This window comes from Misgurnus anguillicaudatus, chromosome 18, assembly GCF_027580225.2.
Source record: "Misgurnus anguillicaudatus chromosome 18, ASM2758022v2, whole genome shotgun sequence".
Classification (NCBI taxonomy): domain Eukaryota; kingdom Metazoa; phylum Chordata; class Actinopteri; order Cypriniformes; family Cobitidae; genus Misgurnus; species Misgurnus anguillicaudatus.
In genome coordinates, this window is record NC_073354.2 from 25813493 (window position 1) to 25835138 (window position 21646).

At 37.0% G+C, this 21646-nt stretch overlaps 1 protein-coding gene and 1 long non-coding RNA gene across 5 annotated transcripts in view; one reads left to right on the plus strand and one right to left on the minus strand.

The window, feature by feature from the left end:
* Positions 1-21646, minus strand: part of LOC129430061 (uncharacterized) — a 41659-nt gene that overhangs the window by 13614 nt on the left and 6399 nt on the right. For both annotated transcript variants that reach the window (XR_008639384.2, XR_008639383.2), the window contains 2 exons: positions 13878-14189; positions 9270-9387 (listed from right to left, as the gene is read on the minus strand). This is a non-coding gene — a long non-coding RNA (uncharacterized lncRNA). The remainder of the gene's footprint in view (positions 1-9269; positions 9388-13877; positions 14190-21646) is intronic.
* prrx1b (paired related homeobox 1b) lies at positions 3203-11030 on the plus strand. 3 transcript variants are annotated; one of them, XM_055187074.2, is made up of 5 exons: positions 3203-4093; positions 6599-6774; positions 7946-8127; positions 8775-8840; positions 9250-11030. In XM_055187074.2, exons 1-5 carry the CDS (start codon positions 3847-3849, stop codon positions 9383-9385), a joined length of 807 nt encoding a protein of 268 aa, XP_055043049.1. In that variant the 5' UTR covers positions 3203-3846; the 3' UTR covers positions 9386-11030. The 3 variants fall into 3 exon arrangements, with proteins under 3 accessions (XP_055043049.1, XP_055043047.1, XP_055043048.1); XM_055187073.2 differs by having other exon boundaries at positions 3206-4093; positions 8775-8836; XM_055187072.2 differs by lacking the exon at positions 8775-8840 and having other exon boundaries at positions 3204-4093.

Here is a 21646-nt window from a genome sequence, read left to right on the forward strand (position 1 = left end):
ATTTAATTTATATGTTATGTTAATAATTTACAGGTAGACATTGCGGTTTATTAAAAAATTGAGAAAAGTCATAAACCTCCTTTTAAATGTCAATCGACTGCTTTTAAGTGCTCCTTATACCACTTCAAACTTGTAACAGTGATTTATTGAAATGAAAACATTTCAGAAAGAGCACCAAGAATCGTTGTAGAGTTTATTCGTTTTTTCCGACGAAACCTCTTATTGCTAAAACACTGTCACATTTATTAAAGTATTGAATATAATCGGATAAACCTTAATTTAATTAGTTTTCACATTACCTATATAAAAACCAAAATGATGTTTGATAGTTAAATGTAAAACAAAAAAATAAAAATCTAGTTTTAAAGGTAGGAGTGACGAAATAAATGAAAGAAATATAGGAAACGAAATATTCGTATTCCGGATTAAAAGAGCGCATTTCTTAGAGGTCTGTGCATCTTTCGAGACACGCAGAAAATGCCTCGTAACCCGAGAGAACAGCAGCTTTTACTAAAAAAAAAATGCTGCTCTCTGTCAAGTCTGGTTGTTCATATTTTTTATTCAAACGCTCATATGGACCGAAAAAAAAAGAAAAGTTTGCTTAAACATGTGTCTTGTATTAACTATAAGTATTTATTATAGGAGGTAATTAATTAAGGTTAATTAGAAAATTATAAAAGTTCGTTAGAAGTAATTTTCGTTTGTCATCAGACGCCTTAACCTATAAATAAAGCCTATTTAACAATTGCCAAAATTTGTACACATTTAAACTCAAAAGCGTTATTCTTCAATGTAATGTAATAACAGTTCTTTATTAAACAAAATGCCAACAACACATAAAAAATGCGCAAAAATAATTGATAAAGAGGCTTAAATCACAACTGGAACGCCATTTAACACGACAATGCTAAAAACAATAAAAAAACATAGCTTAGGCTACATAAATTCCGTGCTCACGTTATGCTGCACTAAACTAAATTATTTGACAAATGAACAGAACATTCCTGACACTAAGGACATATATTTCACACTCACACTAACTCGTTTTTGTTATTGTAGCTTAGCCTATATTAATAAACAAGTGATTTATCATAAAGCCTTTCTTTAACAGTGCTCTCTGTATCCAGTCGACTAAATCTGTCATCAGGACGGTGTTAAACACTATTAAGAGCGCTCGTGCTGCCCCTTAACCCCTGGTGCTGATGAGACTACTGTAAAATAGGTCCGCTTTTATTTCCCGAAAGCGCCTCCTCCTGTGCTCCAGCTTCAGATCATCAAACTACATATGCTCTGATTTCTCATAACGTGTCATCTACTAATTTCTGCATTTCATACTTATGACGTCATGAGCAATAGAAAATCAACTTTTATCAACTGTTGCCATTATACTCGAGGACAATCATTCACTGAAAAATAATGCGCCACATGTAGTGTATTTTTAAATAATCCATAATTTGAGCCTGCTGAAAAACAATTTGCAGAAAGAAGCCTTTGTTGAATTTGAGCTTTGATAAATATGATATTAGTAAGCCGTAAGTATGTATGTCATATTAAAATATAGTTAGCATTTTAATTAATTTACCCTTGACATTGCTGCTTGATTCGATATTAGGCCTAAAAAGCAAGTCGTATTTCCTTTGACCCGCGAAGTTTTATAAACTTTTCGTTTTCACAAAATTGGTCGGTGCATTTTAATTTTTTTGTCTGTTATGTCATTGAAAATAGCGAATGTAAACGAACGGATTACACACATTTTTAATTCGCGAGCTGTCATTGTTTTACATTTTAATTCTGTGGGTGCAAATACATGCAAGTACTTAAGTGTAGTGTCTCTGTTGTAATTCACAAACGTATGGATTGTTGTGCATATCAAAACGCCATGACAGTCAAAAACACTATGTTTTCAATTACCTACGTTTATATACATTATCTATAGAAGCAGCTCTTAAAAACACATTTAAGAAATAGATTTCAAAAATCACACTTTTCTTTGTATTCAAGTTTAATCTTTTTACTCGCCCTTGATGTAGATTCGTTTTAGTGAAAATGTCCATTATGTGCTTTCCGTTTTAAATAAAATTCGTTTGAAAAGAAAAATGTATGTGATGTAGGCTATTAAAATGACTCCAGCAAAATTATTTCGAGTCCAAACTAAATTTCCTAAAAATATATAGCCTACTTTTAAATATTTAGAAACACTATACCTAAAATCCATCATGAAACATCCAAAAGTATGGATTTTTTGACAAGGCCACAAACAAATAAACGTAGCACGTCTAAGCAAGATGGGCATATGTCACACGTATTTGACATTTGGATGAAAACGTTTTGATGGTTGAAAAACGATCACTTTTACAGAGTTTCTCCTATTGCGCGATCTTCTACCCCAGCAGAAGGCCTTTATGAGAGAAGTCGCTTTTAGAGGAGCTAGGGAATGTGGAGGGAAAACTATAATGATGAAAAAGGTCTACTCCATCCCAACAGCGACTTAATTAAATACATGGAAAGAACGAAAGCAGCACATCTGGTTTAAATCCGTTTCCCTTTGATGGCATCAAGTGTTCTTTTCCCAGATCTGGACTTGGAAGCTACGGGATGTCTGCAGTGAGGAGCCTATAGATTCTTGCCATTGAAAAACATGGACATTTCTACCTTGTGAAAGCCCTCACTTATAACTCTCTTTTTCAAATTAATGTGCATTAGTTATCTTTGGTTGCCTCCATCCTTAAAATGCAACATTTGGCTATACTGCTTATATTTTGCATGTATTCTTTATATATAAGCTTATTTTTATGGTACTATAAAGCTGCTTTGCTATAACGAAAATGGTTAAAAGCGCTATGGAAATAAAATTGAACTAAATTGACAACGGTTTTCTAATGAGCCTTTTTAGAAATTTTGTTTATTTCTTTATAATTTATTAAATGTAAACTATAATTTCCATGCGCAATATCTTTAGGGTCACTGGACGAACGAATAACTTCAACTAATCGATCATCTCAACAGTTGACGACTTCTGTAACAGCTCTACAAATGTATTTGTGCCACCACTGACTAACTATAAACATTTTTAAAATTGTTTAACGTCAGTTTTGTTGAGTGAAAACCTAATCGGTGACAGATATGTGGGGTTCAGAGATTGGGGAGGGTTAACATTCGTGTGATGGGAGGGAGGGGGACTGTTAAACGTCAAAGACAGCACAAAGTCTTTTGCCACGTAATTACGAGAGCCTTTCAGCTTCATCTTCTCTCCCAGAGGTCTCGAATTCTCATTTACAATCCACTCCACTGCGTGCCAGTGCGCGCACCGTTTGAAGTGCCAGAACGTGCCTTCCCGTGCATGCGTGTGCATGACTGAATAGTGAACGGCGTGGAGGAGAGGAGAGAGCCAACAGCATCGGGAAGGCGGTGGAGTGTCCTGCCTCCTCTCGCCTTTACACACATGCATCTGAAAGGCATCAGCATTTCTGGATCCGCACTCAGTCAACAACTCCGTGGAGCTCGAGGAGGTTTCCTTTTTGAGTCACAGTGCTGAACAAACTGTGCTTTGCAGAAGGGCAAATATCCTATGGCTATGAGCGAAAGGACGCAACACGCTTCTTGGTATTCACAGCTACATTAAGTTAAACAAATTTGTAGACTGGGTTGAAACGCTGACACCTGGATCATCCGTGGGAGCAATTTTCTTCAAACTAGCTGTTATAATGAGCACAGTCAACTAAATCACCCCGTTTTGGAGGCGCTGTTTCATATGATTTTTTCTTCAAATATATGCAAGGAGGACCAGCTTGGTTAACCTGATAGCCTACCGCGGCACCGTTTTTTCTTCTGTATCGCGTTTGCGTCATGACTTCTAGCTATGCACATGTAATGGACAGACAAGCAACCATATCCAGTAGACTGGAGAGTCCCATTACAGTCAACCTGGAAAACCTGCAGGCCAAAAAGAACTTCTCGGTGAGCCACCTGTTGGATCTAGAGGAGGCCAGGGAAATGGTCGGGTCTCAGACGGACGAAAGTGTGGGAGACACGGGCAGGACTATGCTGGAATCCCCCGGTTTAACCAGCGGCAGTGACACAACGCAGCAGGAAAGTAAGTGTTGGATTAGGATAGATAGATAGATAGATAGATATATAGATAGATAGATAGATAGATAGATAGATAGATAGATAGATAGATAGATAGATAGATAGATAGATAGATAGATAGATAGATAGATAGATAGATGAAGATATTCAACAAGAGAGATTTTTTTTACACATAACTTATTTTTGACATTCTAGCCAATAATCAGTTCATTTAAACGGGATCAGAAGTTTATTATGTGACCCCGTCAACTTATTTGTATTGAATTACTCATATTCAATACAACTTCCTCTTAACAACGATTTTCCTCAAATAATTACATTATAAAAATGAGCATAATATTTTTCGTATAAAATATAAATTACAATTGACATAATTTTTTTATTTAATTCTGTTGGAAATATAAACGACATGAAGCGATAAAAATAAAAAAGTCTTAAATCGACAATTTTTGTTCGTTTAAACACAATAATTTGTCATCATCATCCTGCATCCGGAGAACATATCTGCAATTATATTGTAGTATCAAATAGTGAACTTCAGTCTATTAACATAGATGGTGTTTTCCATGCGATTGTTTCTTTTACCTGATTATTTGATTGTTTATTTTACAATAATTTAAGCTTACAGAATGTATCTTACACGGGGAAAATTTTATTATGGGTCTGTCAAAACGAATTACACATAAATGGTTTTAATTGATTTACATAATTCTCTCTTTTCATTGTAACAAATCAATAGTTTGGCTTGTAAATTGTCGTTGTTTTGCCAGTATTAGTTTCGGAAAGTTAAAAGTATCCCCCCTGGGTTTTTTAGTGTTTTAAAAAACTTTTATTTATTCTTAAAATATTATCAGGTTCTAATGTCCTAAGAAAAAAAGAATCCATATTACTATATTGTTTAACACGATACTACAGACCGCGCCTAGTGCTCCATGTAGAAGCATAAATACTTTAGTTTAGTAGGCTACGACTCATATTAACGCAGATAAACTGTTAACCCAATATATTAATAAAATATAGGTGTGGTTTGTGTGGTTTTCAAATTACCTTATACTAATTTGTTTGTAGGGACAACCATAAATTACTTCCGAAAATGTTAACAGATCCTCGTTGGTAGGCGGAAGCAACAGAAATGAAAAGATTGGAATAAATGGTAAACAAGAAGTAATTACAAATACAAGGTAATTATAATAAAAACATTACAGAACAGATTAGATAATGTGAAGTGTAATATTGTTTTCTTACTAATTTATACACAAATGTGTTGACAATAATAAGCATACTGTCTTGTTCAACAGCTTGAGCTCTCATTTAATTGTAGCAAACAGGAAGTTTAAAAGTAATTAAACTGACCTTTACAATCTGGTGACTCAGACCAATAAAATGCTGCCATTTAACAATCTTTCCAATAAGCTGAAATTGCCTACAGAGCACCCCCAAACCGATACACACCTAAGCCAAAGTTACATTTTCATAATGATTTCGTTAAAATAAATAAATAAACAAACAAACAAACAAATAAATAAATGTGATTAAGCAAAGTGATGGCACCTCGAAAAATGCTTAAAATGTGGTTTAAAATGTGCATTGTGGGTCTACTGTCAGGTGTGTAGAATTTTACATAAGGCAGAATTAACTTAATGATTGATAAACAATTATTTTAAAATTGCAATATGAACAGGGTTTGTGTGTGGACTAGTTTGTGTGTGCTGTCAGTTAAGTGATTATCACGTCTCATGAGAGCTTATAAGTAACTTTTGGGTGTAAAGTAAGACTAATGTGATGGGACTCTTTAGGCATTGCTTGAAAACATGCCTATTTTTGTTGTCAAAAGTAGTAGAAGACAAATAGTTTCGCTATGTGCTAGCCACTATTAGACTACAGAAAGGCACTCTCAGGTAATTTCTGATCACTATACTACATTATATATCAATAAAAACTCTGTTTCTGTCAAATGCAAAAAGCTTAATGATAAAAAATTAACTATATTGGTGTAAGGTCTAGTGAGGGTCATTTAGGGCTAGATGCTCTGTACAGTAATGACCGCATTTTTAATAATGGGATCACTTTGTCTATTGCTTTGTTTTGTTAATTCTTTTTATAAAATGTATTTATTTAGGCAAAAATGTTATTTTTCATGCTATATTAAAACCATACAAAAATAGTAAATAGTTTATTCATCTATGGCTCGTTGCAACTTATTTTGCTCGTAATATAAAATACATAAAATGCTAAGAAAATTTAAAAACAGCCAGAGTCGCTGTGGCATTTTATTAATTTTTCCATTTTTTTCCCCAATATTATTTTTTGTGCACCAGCAGATTAATAGCAGAAGAGATGGAAACAATGTCAATAATAATGCATATAACATACTGAACATCATAAACGCCCCATAATTGACAACAAACAGTACTTCAAAGTGTTAACTGAAAGGTACAGCTGCTTCTTCAAACCCAAGATAAGCCTGAGATAACCCTGGATAACGAAATGTGTGTCTGTGCTTTACCAGATGAGCAGCTTAACTCAGAAGAGAAGAAAAAGAGGAAACAACGAAGAAACAGAACCACGTTCAACAGCAGCCAGCTGCAGGCTCTGGAGCGAGTGTTTGAGCGAACACACTACCCCGATGCCTTTGTTAGAGAGGACCTGGCACGCAGGGTCAATCTCACCGAGGCTAGAGTTCAGGTAACATGCCCACATCTATTGGTCACTAGTCCGCTAGATCTGAAGTGAAGTTTATCAAAATGGATCAAATGGTTTAGTTTAGGTTGATTAGAGAATAAATTACCTTCAAGAACAAAAATCATAAAAGCGTTAATTATTTAGCAATAATTAGAAATAGACAGTATTTAATAATAATAACTGCATGGACTCTTACTGAAAAAGGCAAAGTTACTGAAAAAGGCAAGGTTTCAGTAGACAGTGCACCAATCACTGTCAGCACACTAAAGCTTTGTATAGCAGTCTCACCCTCGTCATCATCCCCATCATCAGTGTTTAAAAAACCTCAGCCGATCACTCTGCCTCTCAGCACATATGTGCTATAGGCATATGCAGCCCGTCTCCACATTTTCCTGTAATGAGAATGTTTTTGTAGAAACGGGATTATTCCCGTTTATAGATCAAGAGAACGGAGAAGGAGAAAGAGAGAACAACACATCTGCAATTAATGTGTCCCAGAAAGGGAGCGATACAGAAACGCTGGATAAAAGAGACTCAGAGCTCATTCCTGAGGCGCTGCGTAACCGGACACTGTGCCTCCACCAGGCCCGGTGCTGCAGCCAAAGCTATGAGATCTGGGCTCCCGGCTCTGTCTTAAACTATGTTTCACAACCGGCTTATTTTATTTGCAGGCCTCTGATGTTTCTTCTGCAAACAGGTGCGCACCTGTGTGCCAGAGGCTGGATTTTAAAAAAGCACTGCAAATTATGTGGAGGTTATGATATGGTGTTTCCCAAAATGCACACTTTGAATTTATACTGATAAAGCCATTTACATCCAAAGCGAAATCAAGATCAGGGGCTAAAATATCACATTTAATATAATTTCTTCTTTTTTCATGAACTTGCATGTTGACTATTTAGACGTCAGTTTAACATTAAGCATGTAAATGCATGAGAAAGGCACTTCTGTAAACCACCACCAAGTTAAAATAATAAGAAAGCATACGGCCAGGTATAATCAACTATGGTCACAAAACCCAAAAACAGAAATTTTGTATTCAAAACTTTGTATATATCATTTAATTTTTGTTTTTTAAAACAGGCAACACTATACCAGCCACGTACAATTTGTCTTTCATCACAGTGCGAATTATATAAAGTGTAACCACCATATCATATCATTTCGGCTTCAGGTGTGGTTTCAAAACAGACGTGCAAAGTTTCGACGTAATGAGCGGGCGATGCTGGCCAGTAAGAACGCTTCACTCCTGAAATCCTACTCGGGAGACGTGACAGCCGTGGAGCAGCCTATAGTCCCCCGCCCCGCACCCCGTCCCAACGACTACCTTTCCTGGGGGAGTACAGCTCCGTACAGGTAATCCTCAGTACCCTTTCTCATTTAATTTCCTTTCTGTATGCATCTGCAGTTTTAACACACAGTTCGAATCGTAACAGCTCTAACAGCTGTCCCCTGACTTCACCTTCTTCAATTGTACATATTTTCCAAATTTATTTTCTTTAAGACGGCTCATTATAAACTGTGATTTTGGTAAAGTCAGAGAGCTATCACAGGCGTACGTTACCCATTTTTCCATTACTCTCTGTAGAAAACATGGAGGGCCGAGCCCCTCACGATAAGTGATAATTTGAAAACAAACCATATCAAATCCGCTGGTGACCCCAGTGAACTTTGGGTCATAGGATACACACTGACTAGCAGAGGAAAAAGTCTATTGGGCAGAATTTTTTGTGTCTGGTTGTGATTTACAGTAATCTTTATTCTTAAAAGGCGTATAGAGTAACTAACCCTTCTGCTCCGGCCAAATACTTTTTCCCAGCAGCCGAAATACGCAACTCAATTGGGAACGTTTTCTGGTTATGCGTTTGACAGTCATGCCAATAAGACAAGCTTACACAATTCTAAGGCACACCTAACACATTACTGTGCACATATTATGCATTGACTTTTTTATGCAGTATATTTGGAGCATTAATAACTATTTATATATATATATTCTTAAGCTGGTACCCAAGGCCGGAGGGAGGGCCAATGCGAATGCCACAGAAAATGCTGCCCACAGAAAGCAAGTACTTTTTACATTTCTATTTGAAAGATGTTCATTAAATAAAAGATTTGCATTATTTTTGGATTCAGTTGAAGCAAACAGTCATGTTTTGTTATTTGAGTTTAGCCAAAAAAAGGGGCTTAGATTTGGGGCTAAATTTGTGATACACATATGTGACCCAGGTGTTTTCCATATAAAATCATCCTGCATAATGTAAAAAACATTATAACCTTGATATCTTCAATATTGATTAAGTCAAAGATTAAAATCAATATAAAATCAATGAGTGAAATCAAAATTTGACACTCATAATCTCATTATTAGATTATGAAACTATGCTGGATTTCACAGGCAGTTTAGTATAATATTTAACTTAATTAAACATTTTCCCAATGTTAACGTTAGCTATCCATTTCTTATCTTCCTTTCAGCGCCATGGCAACCTACTCACCACCCACTTGTGCCAACGCCACTTCCACCCAGGGAATGAACATGGCCAACAGTATTGCTAACCTGAGACTGAAAGCCAAAGAATACAGCCTCAATCAGGTGCCCACCATCAACTAAACCTGAAAAAGAGGGAGAAGAAGGGACGAAGAGAAGCAATGAGAAGATCTCAGTGGACACGGATGAGTTATTAGAGATTTTTTTTGGCCTTCTGCACTGTCAGGGCATAATGGATATGACCTTTCACCCCCTCCCACAACAATGGAATGGCATTGTCATCCCTTTCATTTGGCTTTTGGCTTCGTCACAGATGAAGGTAGGCTATGTTTCAAAGACTGATCTGGAGACTGTAAAGACTGCAAAAGGTCCGCTCCCTGGAGAACAAGTCAATAAACAGGGCTCCACTAAATCAGTACGAAGTAGCAGGGAGAGCGCCTGGATACTGTAAGCTGTTCTTCTTTGTTCTTTTCTGGCTTCATTTTTGGGTCAACTGGATGAAAAGTAAAGAAACTTTTATGGCAACGAAGGACTGATGTTCGCCATTGAGCGGTTAAAATAACACCTGTGTGTGCATGTTAAATGCCGAGATTTGGCAAAATAAGCAATCCGAAATTTGCTCCATCTTACATGCTGGGAATAAAGACACATTTGTGGACTTCATAGCCTATGTTAAAAGGCATTACTTCCAAAGAAAGATCTGGGGCTGGATTGCAACATCTTTTAATGTCAGTTCTTAAAGGATAAGTCAATTTTCTTAAAAAAAATCCAGATAATTTACTCACCACCATGTCGTCCAAAATGTTGATGTCTTTCTTTGTTCAGTCGAGAAAAAATTATGATTTTGAAAAAAACATTCCAGGTTTTTTCTCATTTTGATGGACTTTGATGGACCCCAACACTTGGCAGTTTTAATGCAGTTTGGAATTGCAGTTTCAAAGGACTCTAAATGATCTAAAACGAGGCATAAGGATCTTATCTAGCAGACGATTGTCATTTTGGCAAGAAAAATAAAAAATATGCACTTTTAAACCACAACTTCTCGTCTTCCTCCGGTCGTGTAATACGTCATCACGTCGAGAGGTCATGGATGATGTATCGAAACTACGCCCCAGTGTTTACAAGTGTGGAGAAAGAGGACCGTTCCGACATTGTTGTATGTCAAATGATACTAATCAATGTCTTTGTGTCAGTTTATTGTTTAAAATGGTCTGCAAAAGTGCGTTTTATATATGTAACACGTGACCTTTCCACGGCATTACGCAATTACGTGAAGTCGCGCTGGCGCGTCACACAGCTGGAGGAGGAGGAGAAGTTGTGGTTTAAAAGTGAAAAAAAAATTTCTTGCCAAAAATGACAATCGTTTCACTAAATAAGACCCTTATGCCTCGTTTGGGATCGTTTGGAGTCCTTTGAAACTGCAATTTTGAACTGCATTAAAACTGTTGAGTGTTGGGGTCCATTGGGGTCCATTAAAATGGGAAAGGTCCTGGAATGTTTTCCTCAAAAAACATAGTTTCTTCTCGACTGAACAAAAAAAAAAACATCAACATTTTGGACGAAGTGATGGTGAGTAAATTATCTGGATTTTTTTAAAGAAAATTTACTACTCCACTACACCACTGTTTATGGTAAAATGATGTTCCCCATGATGACCTATGTATCTGCTCACAGTACACTTCTGTTCAGTAGGTGTTGAATTTTTTTAAAACCTATTTTTCTTATATTTTGAAACCATATAGTAATAAAAACATTTTTGAGCAATTTATCTTACGATAGTGTGTTGAATTCTGCTTTCAAATACTTAGAACTTTGTTTCTGTCATTTTGCTGAATATAACACTTGAGAAACTGTTGCAGGCAACAGAATAAATACCAACCCAGTCTCATGGAAATGCGTATAAATAGCATGAAGTGTGAAAATTCGTGCAATACATACACCAAATTCCAATTTGGCGTGCATATGATGTGCCGGACCTTCCAGTTTACTTAAAACAGCGCATCTTTCTTTGTTGTTTTATGTATTGATTTCTCAATTTTTGTCAATTTTTTTACCATTGTCGCTTGGGTTTGGGGTTTCAACAACTTTTTGTTACATAAAATGACATTTTAACCCAAATCCCAATTCTAACCCCAACTCCATGGCTTAAAAATAAACCAAAAACATGGGGAACCTATATATTTAATAACATCCTAAAGCAAATCTCAAATCTAACCCCCAAAAAACTGAAAAATGTAGAAACCAATACATAAAATGACAAAAAATATGCACTGTTTTGGGTGAACGGGAAGGACTGGCGTATCATGTGCACACCAAATTGGAATTTGGTGTATGTATTGCACAAAGTTTGTGCTATTTATACGCATCTACATGAGACTGGTAAATACATAATGAAAAATATGTTACTCTGGACCACAAAACCAATCATAAGGGTCAATTTTTGTTTGTGATTAAGACATCATCTGAAAGCTGAATAAATAGGTTTTCCATCAATGTATGGTTTGTTATTTGGCCAAGATACAACTATTTAAAAATCTAGAATCTGAGGATGCAAAAAGATCAAAATATTGAGAAAATTGTCTATAAATTTGTTAAAATGAAATCCTTTGCAACACATATTACTAATAATAAGTAAATATTTGATATAATCACGGTATAATTACAATATAATTTACGAAATGTCATAATCTTAACTTAATATCCTAACGATTTTTGGCATAAAAGAAAAATCAATAATTTTTACCCATCCATGTAGGCTATTGCTACAAATATACCGGTGCAACTTATGACTGGTTTTGTGGTCCGGATTCACCTATATCAGCATGTATTACTTTATGTACACTCTCAGAAATAAAGGTACAAAAGTTGTCACTGGGACAGTACCCTTTCAAAAAGGTACACCTTTGTACCCAAAGAGGGCATATTAGTACTTTGAACTGCCAAAATGTACCTTTAAAGGTACATATTTGTACCTAAATGGTACATATTGGGACCTTTTTTAAAGGGTACTGCCCCAGTGACAACTTCGTACCTTTATTTTTGACAGTGTAAGTCCAAACGCCAATGTTCAAATGAAACGAAAAATAAATAGCTCAAAGTAGATTTCTTTTTGTATCATAAATTTGGGTCCATCACTTCTCATTTGGACTGTATTAAAAATGCGATTTTGAATGTGGATTTAACCCACATGGTTTTATTGATAGCAACCAACTATTTGCAATGAAACGAATGAGACTTTCCATGACACACATAATGCCATCAGAAATTATTTGAGAATAGTGGAATAGCATGAAATGTATCTGTCAAATGTTATTCATGTTGTGCTAAATCTTTAAAACCTTAATCCACTTAACATCTCAGAACATTTAATTCGAACAATATGTTGAAAAATATGTCAATCAAAAGTATACCATAGACTTTTATTCATTTTCTGTTCAGCATATTCCCACTGCGTACCTTCATATTTTTCACAGTATACTCATTTTATTGCGAGTTTTACATGTTGTTTTAACAGATGGTAAACGCGCATAATGGAGTAGCTTTTTTTCTACATGTATTATTCTGATGCAAGAAATATAATACAGGTTAGATCCTCACACATGCTTTAACATCTCATGGTTGTGGTAAAAAGAAATTTTTTTGGGTGTAGAGCGTGAAGTTGTGCAGTATACTCACGCAGATCGCTGAAATCTTTACCACTGAATCCTTTGCCAATGGACTGATTATTTGTTTAAACACAAGTGTATGTGTATGACGTGACTACTTGGGGGAATTTTACAGCATTTCAAACAGTTTTAGTCAGAGTCTGTGTAACTTATTTCATATTGTGCCAATGCAAAATTGATAATGTCTGGTCCTATTTTTTAAAGAAGATTGAATATCAGTATTAAGCGAGCATTCAAATTTGTTTATGTGACATAACTAAACTTTTAAATGTAAATATGCGGCCATACCTACACATAGTATGGTGTCACATGTCAGTCACAGTGGAAAGAAAAGAAACAGTAATATAATTATTATTATTTTTACCCTGATAATTATTTTTCACTCTGTGTTACCCTTTTACAGATGTACATTAAACATTATAGGCTACACAGCCTACAAGGCATCCCCTTTGCTTGCTGCTGATTGGTTATTTAAACCATTTAATGCAGATGCAGTCTGTAAAGCTTCAAACATGGTTTAGAAATCAAAAAACTAACCCAATTTTTCCAATATTTTACAAATTATGCAAAGCTAGCGTATGACTTGTAGCATTTCCAGTAAATAGAAAAGTATTTTATTTTGCTTGAATAAAAGGAAGTCTGCAGGGACCTTATTTTTTAGATTTTATGAATAAATAAACAAAATTCAAGGTAAACCAAGATCACCCTATACTTTATTAACTATCAAAGACTGTATTACAAGGTATTAATATACAGCATTTATCATCAGAAAACTAAATAGTTTGTTATTTCTGCTGTTTATTATAGTCACGCCGATTTATAAACTCAGAAAGAACTAAACTTCATATCGTCATTCCCAATGCAACCTATTGAAAATGCCTTACTGATTCTTATTTACAAATATTTGACCACGTTTTGATTACTGGTGAGTGATTAAAGACATGACTTACGTGTATACAAGTGTGTATTCTAGTGTCTAAGTTTGGCTCTCCATCCAGACGGTTGCATGCTCTTCATGCTGTGCTGCTCAGGTCAGGTCGTATCGTCTCACCTTTCAGGCAGCCGGGCCCTGCTGACCTGAAGTGCTTCCAGATGTGTGTAGGCTGTGACCCGGTGGCCCCACCCCCAGCCCCATCACCTCAGGCCTGGGGCCCGGGCCCCTCCATCAGGTCTGACAGCATCCCCTTTGGATGGGCGTACGCGCAGCCGCCAGCGCAGATGACATACAAACACCTCACCCCCTTCAGCAGCACATCTGGACCCTATTACAGAGGAGACAGTCGAAGTGAGCATGGGGGGAAGAGTCTGAAAAAGCGTGTGTGTGTGTATGAACTACATGCATGATAAGGTGGAGATGTTTGGGGTATGCTTGTGCATGCATGTACTTTTGTTATTTCCTGTGACCTTTTCCCTATATCATTCATGAATCTTATGTTATTCCCTGCTGGTCATATTTCCTTTGCTTCATCATAACAAATATACCGCCTTCCCTTCCATGTGAGCCCTCTGGCTATTGGCTGAGGTGCTGAAAACATGTGGCCGAGGCAAGTTTATTAATGTGAGATTTTGCACTGGGGTTCGCAAAGAACTAGTAAACTCCTTTTGTAAAATATGGTGCAGATGTTTACAGTGTGAATACCGAACTGTGACAGCATTGTGCTTGACACATTCTGACACTGAACGTAAATGCAAAGCTTTAAAGACCACAATCCACCTGCTGCGTGCAAGTAGAGGAACAAAATTACACAGAACTTTGACCTTTCTGATGGCTTGATTGACATTTTATATGTATGTTTAAATGTATGTGTCATGCTGAAACGCCCTTACGTCATTTTCCTTGGAGGAACAACTGCTTTGACTCGTGTTTGTATTTATAAAGCGATTAGTTCCAGTCCTTTATTTTGATTAGTCAAAAGCTGTGTTTTATTTATGAAAAACACAGCTATGACATGATTCTGTGTATCATTGTGTAGCACCCTTAGCTAACGTACTTAGCACACTTAAACATAAATTAAACATTTCATTGCAGTTTACAGTTGGTCAAGGACTATTTTTTTCAGTGAAAGTAGAGCTTTTAGTGATTTTACTTAATGAGAATTGTTTAGATGGGTGATTCTCACGAAACCATTGAAACACCACGACACTAATGATTTTAGCTTTAAAATGTGTGATTTAGTAACATTAAAAAGCATCAGAATTAACACAATACTGTGTTCTACCTTGCACAATGTGTAATTTCAACATAAGATTTTATAATTGTAAATTTTATCTCATTTTCTGCTGAAATTCTCATTACCGCAATGTGTCCGGCTGCGTTTGAACATGCGTTATGTTGTAATTTAATCAAATTAACACAAAAATATTAAGAAAAAAAATAAATGGATGTTTTGCTAGACTACTTTAGATGACAGAAAACATATTTACTGAATATTCATGTATAATAATAATGAAGAAAAATTAGGAAAATGATGTGTCCATGCCTGATGTTCTCATCCTCCGCAACACTTTTTGAGAACAGTTTAAGCACACATACAGAATTTTAATAAAGTTTGATTTTGAGTGACCAAGCACATGGACCTGTTACTTCAAGATGGCTACCAGGTAAGATCTTTTTTTTACAGTTAATTTGAAATATTGTCTTGTCAGAATGCTTACACGACATTTTGATTATCATTACCGCAACATATGCTTATTAAATGTTAATTTAATTAATAGAAGCATAATACTTTGATTTTAAATGCATGTGCAGAATCTCCAAATTATGTTCTTTCAGGTTTGTCATGTCATTTTGAAAATATGTCAGTGTTGATGTCTTCTGACTGTTGCGGTAATGAGATTTTTTAGGACTAATTTTTTAAATTATGTTACAAAGTGTGTTAAATTATAAGTAAAAGTTTTTAAATTAATGTTCCCATTTCCTCCAGACTTTGTTTTTCAATGTCTGGTGGGAAAAAAAGTAAATTTAAGCAATTTTTACATTTTCATGCTTGACATTTTTAAAACCAAGTTTTCGTGAGAATCACCCAGATACAGATTTTTTGCTTAAATATTTGTATTGTGTGATAACCATTTCTAAAAGCAATAAGGTACTCGAGCCTAGTGCTTTATTGTGAATAAGTTACGGCTCTGCTTCAGAACATGCCTTACAACGCCCTTCCACCATCACTTAGTTCACAATACAGCACAGCGTCTCCTTATTGCTTATTGGATATTTTGTACAACAAAACACTAAAATCCAAACAAAAATATGATCATTATAATAAAACTGGAAATTAGATATTGAATGACACATGAATTTAAGGTAACGTGTGGGTTTTTAGTGACATCTAGCAGATAGGTTGCGAATTGCAACCAACAGCTCAGTCCACAGCTCACCCATCAATTTCAAACACATCTATGGTAGCTGCCACTGGACAAACATATCATCATCTAAGACGAAAGCTGTGCCCCAATTCAAAGGCTGTGACCTCCGAAGGCTGCATTCCAAGACTGAATGCGTCACAGCAGCACGCTAGTAAAAGAGGTCGCACACCGGATGAGAAGTGCAGCGCCGCGTCACGTCATGAATCTAAAAACGGAACACATTTTTTCTATGAATGTACACGCACACCGGCGGTGGACGCTGCTCAAATCCCTGCCGCACCACAGAGCGCCACTCACGTAGTTTAATAACATCATATTTGTCAACGCCAAATCGTTAGTGATTAACATTGGTTGCTAAAGTATATTTTGCATTTTGAAGTAGACGCTATGTGACTAAGCTTGCGCTATTTAATGTGCACTTCCGCTGTACGATACCGAGTGGTCCTAGACACGGCGCTGCGCTTCTCGTCCGGTGTGCGACCCCCTTAAGACCGTCCCAATTCGAAGGATGCTTAAAATGCAGCCCTAAAACTTGTACTTCTTTCCTTGAGCCACGAAAGATACAACAAATGGATCCTTCATAGCTAAAGCCCAGTACACACCACAAGATAATCAGGCAGAATTAGGCCGATTTTCCTCCTTACGACAATCCTTACGACAATGTGGTTGAACCAATTATCTTATCAGATTTTCCTGTGGTGCTTGGTGTGTTTAGAGCATCTGAATCTGCTTGGAACTATGTCCGGCCCGCTTTGATCGCAAATCGTAAATATTCAACATGTTGAATATTTATGATTAGAAATCTTGTTGTGTGGGGGAACGGTGAGGACAAATGCACACAGACACTGTAGATTGTCACATGAAACGAAACAATACCCAATCAGAAAGCAAGCTGATGAAAGACGAAACCATAGCAACTACAGTCATGGCGCAGCAGGCATGGCACAGCTTAATACCTTCAAGTTGCCATAGCAGCTCCGACAAATATACAAGTCTTTCCAGCAGTTGTACGAAATATTCATAGTTAGTATTACTGATCAAAGAAGGTGCATTAATTACCTCTATCAAGTTGTTGATGCGCCAATTCGTAGGAGGCAAACCATACGGCTTTGAACGAGACCTGGGAGAACAAGGAAGAAGTTTGTACGTAGACGCGTGGACTTGGTGTTGTTGTATGTCAGTGCTTCATATTGCCACCTAGCCGCCTGAAGTGCATACTACATTGAATATCACACACTTTTGCCTCACCATATGCACGCAGATCCCCCCCCAAAACACTCGTATAAATGTGGAATAATGTGATAATGCAACGCCACTTTTGCGTTTTCTCTTCAGATCGTTTCCCTGTAAACATAGCCTAAGGCTATCCCGAGATTTATTGTGTGGCACATTTGAAGGACGCGACCTTCAAGGATTCCAATTGGGACACAGCTAAAGCCCGGAATACACTGCACGATTTTTGGCTGTCCCAGACGAAAGATTGCCATCGTGAAACAATTGTTGCGAATTCTGTGGTCATGGCTCTTCATCTGTTGGCCTATGTCGTACAATGAGAGAGGTTTAAAGACGGCCGTTTTCCTGGTCTTGTATCCAAAATAGCTTATGATAGTTTTCTGACAGTGTCAGAAATTCAGCATGATCAACGCAGAGTGTGTTTGCTGCTACGACCTGCGTAACGGTATTGGTTTACCACTAGCGCATGCTGGTAACGTTGCGCTAACGTGTGACGCAGCCGTCAAAGCCTCCGATTCAATAGGTGTCATCATCGTAAAGTCTTTATGCTTGTCGTACCCAAGTTTCAACGATTCATTTCGCACAATGTGATAAGGTAATGAGCTTATAAAAATTCAATTTGAATCGAAAGCTAAGTTGTAGCAAAATATATTTAAAAAAATTTGCTGATCATGTTGCTATGCTGATTATGAACTTTGCGCTATAAAATAAAAACATTGATGCATGTTTATGACTTTACATGGTTCCAGATTATTAATAATAACGCAAAAATACTGGTTCAATGTGACAGTGTTTTGAAGAGCCTCAACCTCACACAAACCTGCCAAAAGTAAACAAAAAAGTAACAGGCACCCATATAACTTTCTATTTCGCTACACTTTCACTGCGGCTATAATTACTGGTGTCTCAACAAGATCAAGAGATGCTAATTGTTATGCTACGTATCCTTGCGGGATGCTAACTGACTATTTGGACGTCTCCACGGATGAGTGCGTATTTTCATTTCCTATCGCCTAAATCGTCTGCGTGCATAAAATCTGCGTGACAACGTTCCTCGTCATCTCCACATAATCACCCTCAGCTTCACCCGTCACGAAAAGTCACATTTATTCCCACAACAGCTAAACTATTTAAAATATGCTCTGTTAAAAGCCTTTATTTATAAATGGGGCAACGGAGAAGTGGAATGGGATTTGGGTTTGCAGCGCTCACAGCAAAACACATGTGAGACCTGGCCCAGCCTGGTGACAGCTTTCAGCTCTCTCAGTTCTGGAGTGAAGATGGAGAAGAAACGCAGACCAAAGCATCTTTCTCTCCTGCCAAATTACTTCAGAGCAAAAATCTGTCTGTCCTTCTGGTGGTTTGGTTTAAAAATTTTTTTAATGGAATACAATTAACCGTTAGTTGACCTGGAAGGGGTCAATGAATAACAGCAGGGCTACCGTATCAGCTATTAGTATCTATCACATTTAAATCTACAATTTACTGAGTGGAAGGTACATGGAGAGTTAAAAATGGTCTCAATAATGGACAGTTTTCTCACAGTTTTAAGTCAGATGTATTAAATTATACTCTGACTGGCTCAACAAACAACTTTCTGCCTGTTCAGACTAATACCAAAAGTGTATTCATATAAATTTGAATGGACATTCATTCAAAGGAAGTTTATCGATTTATTTTCACATCCTTTGATCTGTTCGCCAGCACTATGTCTTTCTTGGGAAAGCCGCGATCCATTCCAAATTACCATTTCTCTCACAGGCATACTTCCCTTTTTGACACCAATAACAGTGGCTGAATAAAATATAAGCATGCATTTGCAAATTCCCACAATGAAAAAAACCCATAGCGTTTCTCGAACAAGATCAAAACCCAAATTTCCCCCTTCAGCGAGCCAATGGGATCTGAGGCCTCGGACTTGTCACTCGTTTGCTGATATATTCAAGGAGTGTGGAATAGGCTGTTTAGGCTGACCTTGGTGTTTAAACTATCACTAATTTGAGCTGGATAACTTCCTGGTTTCATTACTCTTGCAAGCATGGCAGAGATGACAGAAGTCCCAGCGGCGCCGGCCTGATGGAGAGGAAGCAGCGCTGCCACGGCGGCGCCCAAGTCAAACGCAAAGGTCAACGTCCAGCGTGCACCCCAATCCCCAGAGCTCCCTTTAAAACCGCAGGACAACGCAAATAGGTTGCGTCACGCAATTTCCGTTGGGCGACTGGGTTTTAGAAGAAAGGTAATTTCTGGGGAGGGTAATTTAAGATGTTTAAAGGTTAATTTGAACGTACGCACTTCATCAGTTCTTCCTCCAAGGTCTTACTTAAGGAAGACGCTGTGCAGTTTCAAACATAAATGCGTACTTGTGTAAAATTAGAGTAGGAAATGAAGTAAAAGTAACAAAAGCATTAAAAGAAAATGTATGAGGCAAGCATCAAACGAACAGGTCAACGGCTTTTGTTTCAAGCATCCCCCTTCGCCATAAGTAATAGTAGTTTGTTTTATATTACACAGTAGAGTCTATTCTTCTAACTTTATGGGAGAAAGTAATCTGCTCATTAATCTTAAAGCCACAATCCATCATATCTTCTCTACACGGACAACGCTTAGATCTGCTTACCATTGGTTTTTATCTTTCAAAACTGGGAGAAATTATTCTCTCACCGTCTCTTAGGTTTCTATTTCAGAGTTCTGTGTAAATGGGGGGAGCGGACGGGTGGGGGGGGAGTTACACGCCGAAATGAATATTATTGTCACATCTCGAGCCAGGTCAAATTCCCCAACAAATGTGCAATTTGGAGATGACGCCTGCCACGGAAAGTCTGCCTTTAATTTTCTCCGCCGCTGGCACACACGCTGACATGTGCACGCAAAAAAGCACATGTACACACACACACAGATGCGCACTAAGAAAGAGAGAGAGATGAGTGAGAGACACTGAGAGAAAGCAAGTGCAGGAAAGCAAAGTTAATGGTTTATTTTGCTCAATTGCCTGTTTAGTTTATAAAGTAAGGTTTTGATAGTCCTCAATGATCTTTATTAAGTAAAGTCTTTATGTGCAATAATAGACGCTGTAAAAATATACTGACTTGATAACCATCTATAAATGTTTTGCTTCATTTTGATTAAGATGAGATGGGACTGATTTCCTCCCCCGATGCTCTTTTAGAAGTCGATGTGAATTGCAGTTCCCATCCAAATTTACTTCCATATGTGAGGTAATTCTCAGTGAATCAAGAAAAATATTGAACAGGAAAGTGCACGTTACTCAATGCAAGTTTTACATTTACCTCTATACATTTGGCAGATGCAGTGCATTACAAGGTACATTTTAACAGTATGTGTGATCTCTGGGATCGAACCCATGACCATTTGCGCTGCTAATGCAATGCTCAAAAACTTTCGTTTGACATTTTACTAGATTGTATATAGGGCATATGTTGTAAAATTCAACTTTATGATATTTTAAAGCTAACACAAAAGTCAATGCTAAGATATTCGTACATGATTTCGTTTGCACGTCTGCATTCATGTACAATCAACAGGGTAACCGCCAGCCTGCCTGCTTTGATTAGAGAACAAGGATTGATGGGATTTTAAAAGCTGTGCTGTAATTCAGATGTAGAGAACTTTGCGGTTCTCACTTTTACTTACACTAATTGAGAACATAACATTCTTTACATCTGTAACTGTATATTGTACTGAATTACTGTTTATTGATCATTTTAACTCATATCCAGTACATCTGGAGCCTGTTTTAAAGCAAATGGAAGTGCATTACGTGACTGTTGAGATATTATTAGGCTTTGTTTAACTTTATGAATCAAAGGTATATTTATATAAGACTATTATAATGACCCGAGTATTTTTTTAAGCATGTATTCAGTAAGGCTTATAAATCATTTGGCTCATAAAGTATTTAAAACTCAGTTTTTTGGTGTTTTTATGCATTTATTAAAGGCAAGGGCCCCACTCACCACAGGTGAGCATGACGTCTTGATTCACATCCATTTATTACACTAAGGTAGTGGTTCACAAGCTTTTGGGCGTGCGCCCAACCTAATGTAGTGGGGCAGGCACGTGCACACATAGACATCAAAGGGGGCTTGAGCACCTGCCCTTTTTA

What these genes read in the sequence shown, in the direction of transcription:
- prrx1b (XM_055187074.2), top strand. Translation starts at nt 3,847, where the DNA reads ATGACTTCTAGCTATGCACATGTAATGGACAGACAAGCAACCATATCC. An exon ending in TGACACAACGCAGCAGGAAA is followed by an intron (nt 4,094 to 6,598) that starts GTAAGTGTTGGA and finishes GTGCTTTACCAG; the next exon opens with ATGAGCAGCTTAACTCAGAA. An exon ending in ATGCTGCCCACAGAAAGCAA is followed by an intron (nt 8,841 to 9,249) that starts GTACTTTTTACA and finishes TCTTCCTTTCAG; the next exon opens with CGCCATGGCAACCTACTCAC.